The sequence below is a fragment of the Triturus cristatus genome, chromosome 8 (genome assembly GCF_964204655.1).
Source record: "Triturus cristatus chromosome 8, aTriCri1.1, whole genome shotgun sequence".
NCBI classification, from domain to species: Eukaryota; Metazoa; Chordata; class Amphibia; order Caudata; family Salamandridae; genus Triturus; species Triturus cristatus.
Window position 1 is genome coordinate 920991468 of NC_140591.1, and position 18258 is coordinate 921009725.

The window sequence follows — 18258 nt, forward strand, 5'->3', positions numbered from 1 at the left end:
AAAGATGCTCTAACGAGGATGCCCGCCCCCCTGGACCCAGAAGAGAATCCCGAGTGTGCAATGAATTTATACCCCTTCCTATTCAGAGCATAGCACGTATTGCCTATGAGGTGCGTCTCCTGCAGCAGTACAACGTCAGGCATTGATCGTTTCAGAAATTGCAAAACAATCCCCCTCTTAATGCGATCCCCCAAACCATTAACATTCCAGCTTATAACACTTAGGCCCCTACCCCCCATCCTCAAACGGAAAGAGGCCCACCCCACACCCGAGGCGCCACCATGGAACAGCCCTGAGGATAATCATCATGCCTTGCAAAAATAACCCCCCCAACAACACACTCAAACTCCCCATAACTCCCCCCACCCTGCACCCCTGCTGCAGCTTAAAAAGCCCCCCCAACTTGCAGTGTGCCTGTCGCCCCACAAAAACAAAAATCTACAAAAAGTACCCCAAGGGAGGAAAAGAGCACCCCTCGTCCTCCCGCAACCCTCCACAGTTACTGCACTCTATTCAAATCTACAAGTATGGTCAAATCATGTCAGGCCGGCTTTGAGTTATCAGCCCTGTCCATCCCGGCCACTGTCTCCATGCTCAGCTGCGTCGTCCCCGGTCCATCGCCGGGGCAAAGCGTCCAGCCACTCGTCGGCCATAACAGGAGAGTCAAAAAAGAATGTCCGATCTTCATGCACCACCCGTAGTCTGGCGGGGAAAAGCATGGCATACTTTAGGTCCCGCTCCCGAAGCCTTCGCTTCACTCCCAGGAAGCTCTGTCGCTGTCTCTGCACCTGCTGGGTAAAGTCCGGGTAAAAATTCACCGACGCATTCTGGAAGGGGACTGGGCCCGTCACCCTCGAAGCTTGCAGGATAGCGTCCCGATCTTGGAAATGAAAGAGCCGGGCGACAATCGGCCGCGGCGGGGCACCCGCCTTGGGCCGTCCGCCTGGCACCCTATGGGCCCGTTCCACCGCAAAAAACTTCCCAAGGCCCTTGGGCTTCAGATGATTGAGGACCAAATCTTCCACAAGCAGGTCCACCGAAGCCTCATCCGAGGACTCCGGGACCCCGATTACGCGCACGTTGTTACGCCTGGACCGGCTCTCGAAGTCCTCCAGCCGGCGGGCAGCGAGGTCACTTTCGGCCCTCAGCTTCCGGACCTCGTTCTGCAGGTCCGCGACCTCATCAGCGAGGCCCGTGGTCTTATGGTCCAGGTCCTTAACGCGCTCGTTTGTCTTGCCCAGGTCCGAGCGGATCAAGTTGACATCCACCAGGATAGCATCCACCTTATGCGCCAGGGCCTCGAATTGCCTCCCCATCGCAGTCTGCATCCCATCCAGCGCGCCCATGACATCCTGCAGGGAGAGCTCCGGGGTCCCAGGCGAGTCCTCCTTCTGGGCATCCGGCGCCTGGCTCGATCCACTCGGCGATGTTTTCGGGAGGGCGTAGCGGTCCATACTATTAACTTGGGAATACGTTCCCCGCCTGGTGGACTTAGTCTTCAGCCTATCTCCTTCTGCCTTGCCCGACATAATGGACTCCAAGCAATCCAATGCAGTGAGGACCGTCCCCTCTCAGAGAGAGGTATAAGGAGTGAGCAGGTCCGCCTTGTTCTTCCAAAATAGCCCACCGGGCGTCCCTGGGGTTATAGAACCACCCAGAGCACGACAGTGTCCGGGCAGACAAAGGGAACGAAACCGAAAGTGAAAGAGCGAGGGCCTCCGTCCGGTAGTTCACACCTCACCAGGCCGTTGTTGATCAACTAGGAGTCGGGCATCCTGCCAACTCTAGCCCCTGGCATCTCCGGGAGTTAGGCCGCAATCTTTCGCCAGTCATAAGTCCGGTTCCCGGTGGGCGATCCGGTCGCGGGTTGCATCAATCGCATCCCTGACAACTCAGCAACACGGTGCCATGCATACCATCAGGATTTGAGTCAGGATAGTCGACGGAGGGCGCGAGGGTCTCGGGAGCTCTAAGCTCACGCGGCCATCTTGGTCAAGCGCTAGGCTCCTCCCCGTGTATAGAATTTTAAGCACCTTCTAAACCGGATATATCATGACGTAAAATTACAATAAACATTTTCTTGTTTTGTGGTCAAAGCCCTGTCTCTCTCAAACCGAAATAATATTTTTTGTACACAGTTTAGAGATGTTGCAAGAAAATATGCTGTTGTTCATATGTATTGTTTTTGCTGGGTCTCCTTTATGGCGTCATTTCAGATATTTTAACAAAGTGGTATATACCAAGAGCTTGAAGTCTTTTTATAGATCTGGCCTTATCAACCGCTTTAGCCTTCTCACCAAGGCCATTGTTCTTTTTTCTTTTCTAAATAATTAGTGCATAATATACATAAAGAGGTCTTTTTGGTCAGCGGGCTTCATCCATTGGCCTGTTAAATTATCATTCACATTTTGCTTCCGCCCACCACAGCATATTGCATCAGCAGCCCACTCTACACACTAGTTCCATTCACTTTTGAGTGACTACACAAAGCTTATGCAAATAGTTCACATCCACCTAAAGTGAGATCCTTACTCTTCAGTGACAGAGCTGATTCAAAATGTGTTTTTTTTTAAATTTGTTTTTCAATATTGCCTTTAAAAAATACTGGCCCTTTATTTTGTGTGCACTTCAGATGCTTAGTTAGATGACGATTTATTTTCCATCTCCTTCTTAAAGTTGATGTCATAAAGTGACCCGGTAGCTGTTTGCTATTTGAGTGCTTAATTAGGTCCTGCTTTATCATTGACTCTTTACAAATATTAATAATAATAAAATGCATGACACAATTGAAAAGGGTATTTAAATTAAAACATCGCTTGTAAACTGATCACACAAATTCAGTGAATGATTTTTAAGTTGCGTTGCATATGGCAGTCACATTAAGGTGGTGGCATTTTTCTGATTATTTTTGTGCCCCATATTTGTTAGAACATATAATTGTTATATATGGAAGGCACTAAAGGGTTACCCCCTTTCACTGTTGTTGGGTACAGTAATTCAAGCCACATGCAACAGCTCATTATTGTTTCCTGACTCATTGAGGCCTAGCGTTAGTCAGGTTTTTTAAGTTGGCCAGTTCTCATCCCACATTATCCTATTAACATTTCTTGTTTCATTCTTATCCTGCTTTCTGACATTCTGCTTATTTGTATGATGCTTTCTTGATATAGTGAAGTTAAACTGACAAAATAATACATTTTTAGTTCTGTGTTCTGTCTGTGTGCATGTCTATGAAAGATTTGAACAATGATAGGATTTTCAGACAGTATGAAATTGCTTATGTGCTAAATGAACCGGTCTCATTCCGTATCAGGAAGTGTAGGTTGACTTGTAAAAAGGTCAAATGAGAAAAATACTGAAAAATGTTTGCCACATTTAAACATGATCACAAATGTTCCTATATTTCAGAATCCTGTTGGAATAGAAACATTGAAATATAATCCTAGACCGGGGAAGGTAAGTGAATTTTTTTGGCATTCTGTGGCCTAAAATCATGCATTATTGCATTGGGTTGTATGATAAACTCTCAATGACAAATTATTAATGATTTAGGTTGTGTGTCTCATTGTTTTATGAAATGAGGATACTACTGAATGATCACGTCTTTTTTGATGCAATGTGTCTATAATGAAACCATAAACCCATAAAAGGCAAGACATCTGATTCTGTTTCCACTGAACGTTAACCAAAACAAATCCGGAATCTCATGGACTCACACCCTAACATTCATTACAAAGACACCATTTACAAGAAACATTGCTGCACAAACAGTTAACTTGTTTTTTAGGTCGAGCCTAGCAGCGCACATGTGCTGCTCTGCGAGGCATGGTGTATTCAGTACATGGGTTTCAAGCCAGCCCATCGCTTGTCATTGGTTGTTTTGGGTGCCTTTCTAAATTCCTTACTTTTGAATGGTACATGGTGGCCATTTATCCCTCCTTTTGGTCTGTTAATCCCTCCCATAGAGACTGGCCCTGTTACATGAGACGCACTCAAAATCACTTAATGGATAAGACACCACACACCAGCAACTGTAATTACTTGGTGTATTCTTAGTCATACACCGAAGTTATACAAATATATGGCTGTTACACACGCAGTGTATACACAAAAAAGTGACTTAGCGATGAGGTCGGTAGAAAAACAACTTTATTTAGACAATTGTCCATAAAACATTCTATAAACACATAAAACAGTTCAAATTGACTATTTAACCCTATTTAGCCTGCCCGACACCCCCCTCCAACGGCAATTCATTTTTAAAACTCTGTTTAACCGACCGTAAAAACTGAACAGTTTCTGCTGCCACATCTAAATAACACATTTCTGATAAAAACTCAACAGATTTCCTCCTTTGGACAGTTTCATATTTAAAAAACTTAATACGGTTTGAAAAATAGAAAACACAGTCCATAAGTATATGCAGTAGAGCGCATTTTACATTCAGGGGGTAGGGGCAGAAGCCATTGTTATCCTAGACCCTGGCCCAACATAGGCGAGTTGAATGGATTGGATTACATCCCACTCTAGCACTTAATATTTAATTCCGGAAGCCGGAGTCTGGTAACTGCATCAACTATGGAAAGAAAATGTTCTGGCCTAGAGTAGAAATTGAAAAGCTGATTTATTGCTCAAGTAGGTCAGGTCATTAGTCTTGGTCACCATTACTGCAGACTGTTTCAAAACTTGTTTGCCTGGGAAAGGGGACCAGGATGCAGTTGTGCCACAGTCTGGATGTAGGTTCTTAATAAAGGTCAAGCTACTCCTTACTTCCTTTGCCGACCTCTTTCCCTACCTGGATCTCATCCCAGCATTGTTTAGATACTTTGATCACTTAATCGTTCTCAGAGAGGCTATTGAAATACCTTAAGGCCCAAGTGAAGGTCAGCAGACTCCAGGAGACTTGGTTGAACTCTCTCCGTATGGTCTGGACCATAGTACCTGGAGGGAGTGATAAAAGCCTTCTGAGAACTGCTCCTTCTAATCGGTCCCACTCATAGAGGGGATCAAGGGAAAAGATCTCTCTTCTATTCAGGCACAGCAGAGGTATCTTCCCTTCATAAAGCTTTAGTAGAGGGATATGGGATAATCCCCCAAATTTCCAGTTGAATCTAGACAAACAACTGGCCTGCAGTAGTGCCTTCTGCTTAGTGCAGACAAATGCGCGCCCCATTTCAAGTTTCTGCTAAAAGTCAAACCCAGGTATTTATATTGGTTGACAAGCTACACCTCCTGTGTATCTAGGTACCAGGTGAACATATTTACTTTTTTTTCCCCCAAAAACCAAAATCTTAGTCTTCTCCAGATTAATTTGAAATTGGTTCTGCTTACTATATGTTGCTAGAGTGTTTAGTTTTCTCTGCAGAGCAATTGGGGTACAGTCCAACAATACCAGATCATCTGCCTAAAGCAGGCAATCTATATGCTGCTTCCCCACTTTAGGGGAGAAGGACTTTGGGATATAAAAAAGGGAAGAGCGGCTAGAAATAGTCTAAAGAGAAAGGGTGTTAAGACACACTTCTGCCGAAGGCAATTCCTAATAGGAATTCTGTAAGATAGCCGACCCAATTTATTTTGCTCCACCTGAGCCCAGTTGTCTGAGTACAAAGATTGAATTACACTAAGGAGGTTTGGAGGGAGCTCACAGGTGGCGAGTTTTCCCCATAAGATATTCCTTTCCACCAAATGAAAGGCTGTCCTAAAGTCAACAAAACAGCAGCCTTTGGTTTAATTCCAGGGCCTTCTAAATAATGGGCCACAACACAACGCAGTGATCAGTGGTAGAATGCCCTCCCGGAAGCCCCCCTGCTCTATTGGAATTATCTTGGATTTGTTGGCTCAGTCTTCCAGCTTAGATAAAATAATTTTGTAGAAGACCTTAACCAAGATATTCAGAAGGCTAATAAGTCTCTGTGCGTGGGGTCTGAGCCATTCCCTTTTTTAAAAATGGGTTGCACTATAGACCCTTTCAGTGATGGTGGGAGAAGCTCGGTGAAGCAATCCAACTGAACATAAGTGAGTAAACTGTGGACCACCAATCACTATTCAACTTGATTATAACCGCTGTGATACTATCTGTGCATGCGGCCCATGTAAGCTTTATTCTCTCAGTGGCTGCTCTTATCTCCTTTATTGAAAACCAAGTGTGGGGGAGTTTTTGTGCAAGAGTTCCTGGGGTCTGACTGGATCAGAAGGTGCCCTGTATAAATCGACCAAATAGGTAGCCCACTAATCTTCCGGAATCATATATACAAGGGTAACGCTATTAAGATCAATAGGGTTGTTAACCTTCTCCCGGAACGTTTGTTGATCCTTGCGGAGGATAATTTCCTGTATCTCATCCCACTTACTGTGGTAGAAGGAGACTTTTTGCCTTCACTAGGTATTTATATTGGAACTTAAGCTTAACCAGCTCCTGAGAGGCTGTGGTACCTGGGTGTCACCCCAGCACTCCTGACTCCCCATCTAACCTGTCGTTTCAGCTCTTGACAAGCGAAATCAAACCAGCCCCCCCCCCCCCCCCTTTATACTAGGGTCTACTCGCTGTCCCCTCTCTCCCACAAATACAGTTCTACAACCCAGAACTTGATGTACAATTTCATTGTACCACACAATAGTATTCTCAGAAAAAATGGAGAGGATATTGATATTCTCATTTAATTAGAAAGCGGCTAGATGTTGATGAGTGGGATCAAGGCGTGTTGAAAGCCTCCGCGGTTAGGACACTCCCAGACGCAATACCCTCTCTGGGGACACCGGCTCGCACAGGCTAAGAACCGCTGAGGTTTCTCAGTGGTTACTACCCTCATAGTTTGCCACTTCAAAGGGCAGAAAGAGAACAACATGCCAAAAGTATGTGAACATATAGTCAGTCAGGCCTGGAGACAGGCCCTGCCAGAAGGTTGCAGCTGCTGGCATGTCACTTTTATATCAGCCATTTAAATAGATCAAACCATTATTCGCCAGCCATTGGCTCAGCACTTGGGCCCCCTTTTTAATAACACCAGGGGGAAATTGTGATGGAGGAATGTCATGAGATTCCAGAGCTTCCTCAAACTGTAACTCCATCTGTGCAGGAAAGAGACGGGCGTTAACATATCCGGCTATTATTATGACTGTTTCCTGGAATTTTGCTACCAGACTATGGAGGAATGTTCGATGAATCCAGCCAGCCTTTCATTCGCTGGTGGTTTTCTTTATGAATATAAACATTCATAAGAAGAAAACCTCTGTGTATTATTGCTCAAGCTAATTTCGACCACAGCAAGCTGTAGACCACTTGACACGTTTATGACCTCCAATGCTTTCTGGATCACCCTAGTAGATATTAAGTTTAGAACACCTGTCTATGCTCTCCCCTTCCTTTACTGTTTAATGTCATAAAACCACCTACTGTCTGTTCCTCTCTCAACCAGGACTCCTGAAGGAATACCAAATGAAAGGTTTCAATTTTTTCGAGTTCACCACTATTTCTAAGGCGTTCAAACCCATGGATATTCCAACTCTGGATTCTCCGTTTTGGAGAGGATCCCTCCCTGTATGGAAAACTAGGCCTGGCATTCCAGTGATGACTCAGTGATAAGGTGACACAATGCGGACATATGTCTACCAGTACAAAACGCAAAAGGGCCTAAACAGAAGACCGAGAAATTATTTCATGAAGATATGTCCATTCTCTCATTTGAAAACAGTTCAACATAATATTATTACTGGCACTTCCTCTAGGCTGGTTAACTGAAAGCATGGCTCTTCAGTATTATCGTCGAAGTTTCAACCTTGTGGGTATGTTCTGGTGGTTAGCCATCACAGAGGATCTTCCTCAGGACTAAATAAACGTGTACAGCTCGTGTGGAGAGACAAATGCTCACATCAGAATTACGTGTATGGTGTATAAAGTTAAAAGGAAAAGACCCAGGAGGGCTCCATGAGCGACTACCCTAAATGTAGAACAGCCTTTTATTGACCGTTAGAGAAATTATAGCTCCTCCAGGTCCGGATGGAGCCCAAAGCATGGCTCAAAATGTATCTATAGATGTGTGTCTTAATATCCTAAAAAAGGATCCCCCAACAGTGTCTGCTCCTCGTTTGAGGCCCCACCGCCCTTTAAGCAGTGCAAAAAAAGAAAGAGAAAATGATAAAATTAGGTTATTCTCATTTTATTTTTCAGTGCGGACTCGGAGCCAGGATATGGCAGGGCGGGGCTGGGCTGGCCAGAGCAGAGGAGGAGTATTTTGCACTCCCTAAGTGAATGAATGAATGAATTAATTAATTTATTGTTTAAATTAATAAAAATTGTTACAAAAGGCATGGCGTGGTGTGTCCATCCACGCCCCTTCTTCGATCATTGGCAAAAACAGCATTGTATTATTTCATTTGACAAATATCGAACAATTACCAAAAGCGTAAAATTAAGAGACCATTAAATTTGATATATATTCGCTAGTTTGAACCTGTGGTCAGCCTTTAGTCCATGGCTCGATCTTTATTTATAAGTTCTTTAAGCTGGCATGCAATTTTCGCTAGTCTGGCCAATTCCATGTGGATCTCCAAATTAAAAAGAAATTTCATTGCATCTGGACAGGTACGAGTGCCATATTTTAAGAGCAAAGGCTTTAATAAAGTGCAGCGTGCGTGGTTCATTTGGGGGCGGATGCAAACTAGGTGAGCCAAAGACTCCTCATACTGATGACACAGTCTGCAATCGGTGACCGCCTCTAGAGATTTCCAACTAATATTTATGTCTTTTATTGGCAGTATCATGAGTCTGACTGACAGAATGTGCTTTAAAATTGATTTGTTCAGAGCTGAATCAAGATATGGCTGTCACAATGTATCCTTATAGGATGTAGCTAACAGCCTGATATTGCTGCTGGAGGACTCTATTATCCTCATATCATCTTGCTTGGATAATAGTCTTACTTGTTTCTTTAAAATATTTTTTACAATTCCTGGTTGGTGAATGAAATCCCGCCACTTGGACAAGTCAAGGTGCAGTTAAGTGCAGGAAGTGAGTAGGGTGTCAGCCCAAGAATTTGTACCTTTTGTGAAAATTTCCTTTAGAGTTGCTTTCATTGTATTTGGGGGGCTGCTCATGCCCCTCGATAGTATCGAATAATCGATGCCCAATGTTCGTAGGATTGTTTATTTAATCCAAATTCCAGCCGTACTAAGGCATTCCGAGCATGGGCGGGTATCTGAAAAATCTGTTTAAATGCTCAACAATTGGCAGATTCCATTGTGTTCATTAGTGCCACAGGAAAGACTAGTTGGCCATAGGAAATTGAGGGAAGTAACATGGCTCTTATAACCTTTCGGATTGACTCAGTTGTCAGGTTGTGCAGTTTGGAATGGAGTTTGCAGAGGGCGTACGTCACTGCCTTAGATTTTCATTCTATGGATGCAGTGTGTGTAGTGGGCTTGTCATTGCTCATGATCCAAACCCCCAGATAGTTATATTCAGATGTTGTTGTTATTTTCAAGTGGCCCAATCTCCATTGATGTTTGAGTTTGTTAGCATATTTTCCAAAGATCACTACCTTTGTTTCACTTGTGTTTGCTGTTGAATCATTTTCGTTGTTATGAATACTTAGTGCATACCTGTCTTAAAGTGGTCCATTAAGACCATGTCGTCGGCGTACTGCATTAAGAACAGACTAGTTGGCCCAATTTTAGGATCTAACAGGTTGGCTTTTGATATTGATTTACCAAGGTCTGCAGTATATAAGTTAAAGAGCAGGGGTACCAATACACCGCCTTGTTTTAGCCCTCGGTCCGTGTACACCTTTTTTAGGTCTCACCTGAGACAGCGCATGCGCTGTCTTTTCGAGACATTTAGTAAGTGGCTTTTAAAAGTGCCACCAGAGGCTTTTGCTGTCCTCAAGCTTGCGTGCACGGGCGCAGCCGCCATGTGGTTTTGTGTCAAGGCTCATTAAGCCTTGCGTGCCTCTCTCCGCGCTTCATTTCCCTCCCCCACCACAGATCGCGTCACTCTGCTGGCCTCCACTCCCCCCCCCCCCCCCCCCTCCCTCTCCCCCCCCCGGCCGCCTCACTATACTGCAGCAGGCGTGCAGCCAATGCTTGGTTTTTTTTTTGCGAGGCGCGCGCTTGGCTATATAGTCTTTCATTTGGCCCTGCTAGTGGATTCGAGGATACCCAGAATCACAGGATGTTCAGCTGACACCTGGACTCGAAAAAGTCGGCAGCTCTGGGTGTTAAAAACACCCGTCTCACATTGTGTGACATGCGATGCCCAGGCAGTTTGATGCAAGAAATTGAAGCCGGCTCCGGTGCACCGAGCACCCCAGGTCAGGTGTCGACGCCAGCCCCACCGGACGCACCGGCATCTTTGAGTGCACCCTGACCCTATGCTCGCAGCACCCTCTCTGCCTACCTCTGCAGTCCTAACCCCCTCTCCCTCCCCACCTCCTGCACCCCCAGGTATGGAGATGCAACATACATGTGATGCTCCTACCCCCCAGCCCCACCGGATGGGCCAGTATATTTCAGTGTACTGGCCCTGTGCTCCCAGAACCCTCCCTGTCTAGATCTGCTGTGCCAACCGCTCCACCTCCTGTACTCCCAGAAACGGACATGCACCCGCATCCTGTATGTGATGTTCCTCACCCCAGCCCCACCGGACGCGCTGGCATCTTACAGAGCACGCTGGCCTCACAGCACCCTCCCTGCCTACTTCTGCTGCCTCAGCCCCTCCCCCACCATAAAACGGTGCCCCACGGGCATGTACTGCACTTATCTCTGCTCACCCCGCCTCCAGGCCCAACTCTCCCCACTACTGAGTGCAATAACCTGATTATCAGTCACTCTGCGGCTGCCCTGACAGAAGGGGGGCGGGGATCCTGTGCCCCCCAGGAGTAGAAACTCTAACCCTCGTTAGGAAGGCAATCCTCCAGTTTCTGCCAACTAGGACAGATGGCCGGAAGTGAACTGGTGACATGGTCAATAGTGATTATCCCAAACATAGGCTTCCATCCTGCGGGAGGTCGGGGTGAAGAGTTGTTCTACAGGTCAAACCTACACTTATAACATCCAACTTAACATCTCTGTAAGTACCGCCACCCCCAGCCTAGCATGAAGGGCTCGGGACTCCTGCATTCTGGTGTCATCTTTCAGGCACAGCTTAAAAACCCCATGGGCTGCCTAGGGGCCGCAGGGCGTTTACCCTCTTCAATGTTGTTGTTTCTAGTTAATTAAAACAGCATATAATATACCATCGTAACATAAAATAATGATCAGTATCATAGTGCATGCGTGAAAATAGACGGTGTAGCAAGCAGCGATGCGTGTAATAAGTGTACATAAAAGAGTGATGGGCTTCACTACAACAGAATCTAAAACAAGATTGTCACATAAATAAAAACATGCAGATTTCAGGCCCTACTGGAGATTGGAAAGCAACAGCCTGATGTAAACATAAGATGAGGCTTAGGTCGCCTGGTTCATATCAGTGACGTCAGTCTTCCAAATCAGTAACTGAACATGGGTTGTCTCTCCCGAGTGGTAGAGCTGCCCTGCACCATTAACAGTGAGAACCCACGCGACAAGAACCACTGCACCATCAACAGTGAGAACCCACGTGACAAGAACCACTGCACTGCCCCATCAACAGTGAGAAACCATGCGACAAGAACCACTGCACTGCCCCATCAACAGTGAGAGACCATGCGACAAGAACCACTGCACTGCCCCATCAACAGTGAGAAGCCACGTGACAAGAAAAACTTATTTTTTTTATTTTAAAAGTTTTATATAGCGCTAGCTTGACCCGTAGGTATCAGAGAGCATTACATACACACTGTAAAAAACAGAAGGAAATTGCATTACATACTAGGAAGGCAGTAAGGAAGCAAAACCGAGATAAATCAAGCATTGGCATAGCCAATAGGTCTTGCTTTTGGGACCTTGTAAGTGTTTAGCCATGCAACAGTTGATGTTGTTGAACCAAGGATTTTGTGCTGCATACCAACTTATAAGGTCCCAAAAACGAGACCTATTGGCTATGCCAATGCTTGTTGTTGTTGTGTTCCGTGTTAGTTTCACCCGTACTCAGGTTCTGGTGTGAAGGGCAATGATGGCATTCAGCAGCATGGTCAGGATCCCCCAGTTTTGTATTTTTGCCAGAGCAGAGTCCTGTTGACACAGTCAAACGCCTCAGAGTAGTCTATGAAGTATGCAAAGAGAGGGCGCTGTTTTTTCTGGGTGGACTGTTCTACCAGGTATGTCCAATTCTCAGGTATATTTCCCATCAATGTATATGTTGTTGAGTATTGGCCAATTGTTTCTTCTGGCTGCCAGGACGTATATGTTGATTTTGTTCCACTTTGGTCGTCTCGGGAGCAAGTGTATTTCCTCCCCATTAGACGTGCCCAGGGGACTTATGTACGGGAGGCTAACCGTTTGGAGATAAATCGCTGTAACCAGTGAGATATGATCACTGGTCTGCTGCACTGGTTTTAGTAATCCTACCACTTGTTCATGCAGGCAATTGCACATAAAGATATGATCAATTGTTGATTTGTTTTTGCCCTTGGAGTCTTTAGTCATAACATGGTTGGCGACTTGTGTCTCTTGTACTGACCTAAGTCTATAAGTGTTTAAAAATGTATTAAGTAGGTTGCCAGCATGGTCCCTGGGTGGTGGGGCGTCTGTTACTGTCCCCAAGTTGTGAGTATTAAAGTCCCCAACCATTATGATCCCACAATTCGGGTAGTTGCTGAACAGCTCTTCAAGTGTGTCAACCAGATCCCTCATCTTGCCATGTCTCAGGGTGTCTTTGGAGTTGAAATAAACATTCAAGAGTAGGATCGTTATTGGGGAGCTGTTCAGTTTCAGGCCTTGCAAGTATTAGGCTTGGACCATGTCGGTGCTTTTTGGAGATTTCGCTGACGTTATGGTAGTGCCTGAGCTTACCTATACAGATAGGCCCCCTGATGGCCTTCCAAATACATTACGCTTTTTTACTGGGTGTTGAAATTCCTTGAATCCTGGTCTGGCCAATGGAGCGAGCAGACAGGTTTCCTGGATACACAGCAGGTCCCCAGTCTGTAAGAATTCAAAGGCAGCTCTGTTCTGTAGCGTGGTTTTCAGTCTGTACACGTTCCATGAAATAACTTTTATGATCTTGTTCTTTCTGCTCGCAGGCCAGTTGAGTCTCTCTGTGCTAGGAGCAGTTTGATTGCCCAGTACTGTTTGTTTGGGGGGGGGAAGCGACCTTACTCCATCTGTGTTGGGTGGTGGCACATCTTGCTCCTGCCTGTTTAGGTTCTGTGCAGTGTGATTGCTCCCTCTGCTGTCAGCTTGTGGGGGGAGTTTGATCCCCTGTGGGTGCTGCTTCTGCCTTTCATCAGCCTGGCCGTCCCCGCAGCTTGAATTTATAAGTAGTTGTGGTACTGGTGCTGTGATTAACTGATCATTCACTGGCTTGATGGTGGACCTCACCTTTTGAAAAATTGGGTAGAGTTTCTGAGGCCCAAGAAGTTTTAATTGTTGGTCCGCCTTTGGATTCGTTTTGCGACCCGGATTGCCATCTGCTGCATCCAGGTGCAGCTGTAGTACCTTTGCACAGAGCTTGTGTTTGATGTTTTTTGTTTGCTTCTTCAGGCGCGTTTTTTGCTCTTCTGGATAGCAGTTTGCAAGGTTCTGCAGTCTCTTCGAGGTTGTCCGTACGGCCTGTGTATCCAGATGAAATTTTACCCGTTACTGTCTCAGCATAGTGGGTTTTGTTTTGACTCATCGCTGTTGCCAGCTGCGAAGATGTAGGAGGGGCGTCTGGTCCTGTGCTATGATTACTGGCTTGATTCTTAATGTGAATAGGGGACTTGACTTCTAGACATGGATTCTGTGGGGCATGGCTCGGACTCTTTATTGCTGTTGACTGTAACGAGGTTGGGGAGATTTCTGCTCCAGCTAGCTCGTTAGTTCCATACTTTTTTGCTTTAGTTTGGGCCCTATCTTCTGTGTGTTGGTCTGGATGGTCTGTGGTCATTAATTGTCTTGGTTTTAATTCTGTAACTATTGATGTTCAAACTTCTGGGAGAGAGCTGAGCTTCTCTACAATTGAAAGGCATGAACACCTCGCGTATTGCTGCATCTTAAGCATTTCCAAATTTCCTTCCAAGTTATTGATTTTGGCTTCTATGTTAGTTATAGCTGTTGCTATTGCCTGCATGGTATCCATTTGAATTTCGAGTTTTTGTGTTTGCCATGTGAGGGCATTAATGTCGGTCATCAGTGTTGAGTTTATTGAAGATAAGAGTTTTGGTGGGAGCACCCGGTTTGAGTTGTGTGCTTTGTCTCGGCAAGTAAATGGTATGGGTTCTTTAACCCCAAGGGACTATTGTCTCCCAGTCCCAATAAAGATGAACTTTGAAAGTGTAAGGCTTCATTTCTGACAAGCTCTGTGATAGGGACTCTTAAGTGCGCATGAAGGTTTGGCCGGGCCTCTTGGGCTGGCAAAACAGTCATGCAACTTTGAATGTTATCCACTGGGTTGTAGTGCAGCGTGGGTGGAGAACATGCACAGCCTCCTAGACCCTGTCTGAGCGCCTGAACCACAATGCTCAGACCAATCACGACGCTACTGTCATGGTTACAGCAACGTTGTGATTGGCTGGGAGAGTCTGGGAGCCTGGGTGCTTCCGGTCCGTGCTGCCAGTGGCGAGAGAAGAGGGCGGAGGAAAGGCTGCGGCGGTGTTCACAGTTAAGTTTATTTATTTGTTTAAACCCCCGCCCTTCCGAGGCAGCCACCACTGTCCCCCCCCCCAAGGGATTCACTGTGAAACAGAGTATAATTCTATAATTAATAATGCCACTCATTGGTAAATGTGGGCTGTTTATATATAACAGAGGGCAAAGGGGCATTTTTCAGCTGCCAAAAATGATAAGCTAGGTATGGAGTCTGCGGTAAGTACAGCATATCATCTCGATCCCCAAAGGATTCTAGAATGTACAAAAATATGTGATGTGTTTAGAGAAAATGAAAAATTACTTTAAGTCAGAAAACGGCTGGCCTGGGAGTCACCTAGACCTGTTAACTCGAGATGTGGTCTTCCTGTGACGCTTGGAGAGTAAATGCACCTGGGGAAACACGTCTCATTTACTCTGGAATTAGAGAGGTGGCCGCCGTGTAAGAGTCCATTCCTACGCTAAGGCTTAAGTTGGTATGCAAATGACGGTCAGAGGCCGCATTCTCATCATGTGTCAGCATAGGCAATCAGAAATGTGAGGAATGCCGTGAAGTCATTACGTGAATACCAATGGTAGCCAAGTGATGCTGTGGCGCAATCATTTTAGTTGTGTTTGGTGTTGGCATACCGTGATTTGTAAAATATGTAACTAAGTGGCAAATTCAAAGCAGCAATTATTAAAAATGCTTACAAATGCCACGGCCTCGTTAAAAGGCCCTGAAAAATACACAGATGTTGCAAGGTTAACAAGCACCCTCACAAGCGTTTGGCATAAGTATACCGTGGCGTGTAACTAAGTACAAAAATGAAAGCAATGATTATTAAAACGCCTCATTCAGCCTCATAAAACGGTCCGAACTCAGACGGGTGGTTAAACAATTATTGCAAGGTAAACAAGTCCTGTTCGGAAAATTCTGACATGAGTGAGCGAGAAAACTTCAGTATGGATTAGGGTAAGATCCGGGTAAATTCACAGAAGTTTTAAGTTTTACGAAGGGGAACACCCTCAGTGTAGGTAAGGAGTGTTAGCACCCCGCAAGCAGCTGCAGCATGAGTCGCCTCACTTGCCAGTGCCCTGTAACTCAGCAGGCCAATGCTAGGGGGTACAACCCGGCGTGTGGTCTGTTCCAAAGGGGGTAGTGTCCCAACGCTCACCAAGCAGCCCTCGGTCTCACAGCTGAGCCTGTCCAGCCCTAAGAAGTCACAGGCAGGGTTTGGTATAGAGCTTGGACCGAAACTCTTCAACACCGGAGGTCTGGCGACCTGAGGCCCCCCTAATACCAGGGCCTGGGCACGTACAGCAACATGGCCGTAGGAGCAGATATCACAAGAGGCCCCTCAGGGCAAAGATACAGGTCCACACACTGAGCATCAGGCGGGCAACTAGAGCCAAATTTCGGGGGTGGGGGGGGGGCGTCTGAAAAAGATTTCGGGGGGGGGGGGGCTAAGTCTTCCAGCCATAGGCAGAGTGGCTGTAAGAAGAGGTGAAAACAGAACAAAAGCCTCATTAACGAGTAAATGGTCTTTTAAAGACCTGTGAAGTACTCGGGTCCGGCTGGGGCTGGCGTCCGACATGGGCCGGACAGTACCGGCCCATTTAAAGCACTGGATACACATGACGGGGGGGGGGGGGGCTGAAGCCCGGTGAGCCCAATGGGTGTTGCGCGCCTGCTGAGCATCAACAAAGTCTCCCCTGCAGCTGGATTGGGGGCATGTTCTTCGTGTGCTCAGGAGGAGTGCCCCTCGCTCTCTCTGGTGCCTCCTCACCTGGACCGGCAAGGCGACTGGGCTACCGGATCGGAATTCGCACCCCTTCTCACTCTGCAGTGCAGCTTCGGTACATCTGCTCCAGAAGAAGTAGGCCGAGCTGGCCAATCAGCAGGGCCCATGAGGGATCGGGCCTGCAGGCCTCGTAAGCATTGGGAGCCAAATCGTCCGAGGCACCTGCGCCGAGGACCTCCTTCCATATAGCGACTAGTCTGGTCAGGCTGTAACTGCGGAAACCGCACCCCCAGTCCCAATCCGCATTGGTCCCACGTGGGGAGGCGGGCTGCAGTCTGCCTAGGGTTAGCCACATGTAGTGCGTCAGGGAGACGAGAAATCTGAATGATTCAGTAGGATTTAACAGGATTATACGCCCTGGCTGACTGGGAGCTCACGTCCTGTCAGCCATGTTTCCAGGCCTCGCCCCTTCAAAGTAACACTATTCTTACCAATTAAATCTAGAAAACAATATGCTAATTAGCTACCTATAATACTGTTTCCACGGAAGCTATCCTTCTTTATGCGGAATGTGGCACTACAATTAATTGCATCCTATTCCTTGCAAAAACTGATGTGGTAGTAGATAATTTTATGTATAATTTGATCTCTGATGTGTGGAATTTGTCCCCAACTGCTTTTATTGTATTTGTCGCATATGTATGTATATTCATGTTTTTCATTTTACAATGGTGTGGTATTGTGTGTGTGTGTGTGTGTGTGTGTGTGTGTGCGTGCGCGCGTGCGTTTCGGGCACAGGCAACTTTGATCTTGTTTTCTTTGTTTCCACATTCATTTAAAGTGCAATGATTAAACATAAAGAAGTGACTTTACAAACCAACATAAGACAGACTTTCTGTCCCATACAGTGGTATAAAATCTGGAACAAATTGCTTGGATTGATGTCTGGTACCTGTTACGCACCTCTTTTACCAGAGACCATTGTGAGAGCTCTTTGCGGCTTTACAAAATTAATACACACACAAACTATAAAAAAAATCAAAGATTAATGAACATTATAGTTGGGTGTTATAAAAAGATCGCCAGTGACAACATTGAGGTTTTGAATTTTAGAAATTCACCAGTTATGGTTAGCAGAGTTAACTATAATGTGTGTCCCCGCCGTGCACTGCTCATGACTTTGCATATTTCATCACTCATGACATGTTCTAGGACATCATGTATAATATCACTGATGACATCTCAAATGACAATATTGACATCATTGATTACATCATCCACTGAGTTTGTTAGTTTGTTTTATAGGTTACATGGTGGCTAGTCGCTATCTTATTACTTTTCTACATGATTTTGTACAGCCTGTGTCCAGCTAATGGGTGTAAGTGTTTACAAAATGCATGTGCTCCTAATGTACAATAGATGTGTAGAGGTATTGAACACATTATAAATCTTTGCATTGAAAAATAACTCTCTGTGCAAGTGACAGTTGACAACTTGTGTTCAGTATGTTCTGCACACTGATAGGTACTACATAATAAGTATTATCAGCAGCCTTGAGTTATTAGACAGAATTGTCACAGCTTAACTATTTCCACATAACATAGAAGACTGTGTACACCAAGGTAGCTTTGTTTGCCTCAGAAGATGGGCTATTTGCAGTGGTTGAAGTGGGCAGGATCAGCCAGGCATGGCGTCCCCCTGCTTCAATTCCATAGGTTCCGTTCCCCTACGTCTTTTATTTTGAACATGCGTCCCAGTCAAAGCAGAAATCTGCCAAGGCCTGCAGAGAAGGCTCAGCATTCGTGGCCGTTTGGGGATGGGCGGGGCGGACAGA

The 18258-nt window shown here is 45.8% G+C and overlaps 1 protein-coding gene across 4 annotated transcripts in view; it reads left to right on the forward strand.

Annotated features, from left to right (window-relative positions):
- Nucleotides 1-18258, forward strand: part of CRYBG3 (crystallin beta-gamma domain containing 3) — a 1479538-nt gene that overhangs the window by 391830 nt on the left and 1069450 nt on the right. For all 4 annotated transcript variants that reach the window (XM_085622435.1, XM_085622437.1, XM_085622436.1 and 1 more), the window contains exon 5: nt 3409-3456. In XM_085622435.1, the coding sequence (XP_085478561.1) occupies nt 3409-3456 (48 nt within the window). The remainder of the gene's footprint in view (nt 1-3408; nt 3457-18258) is intronic.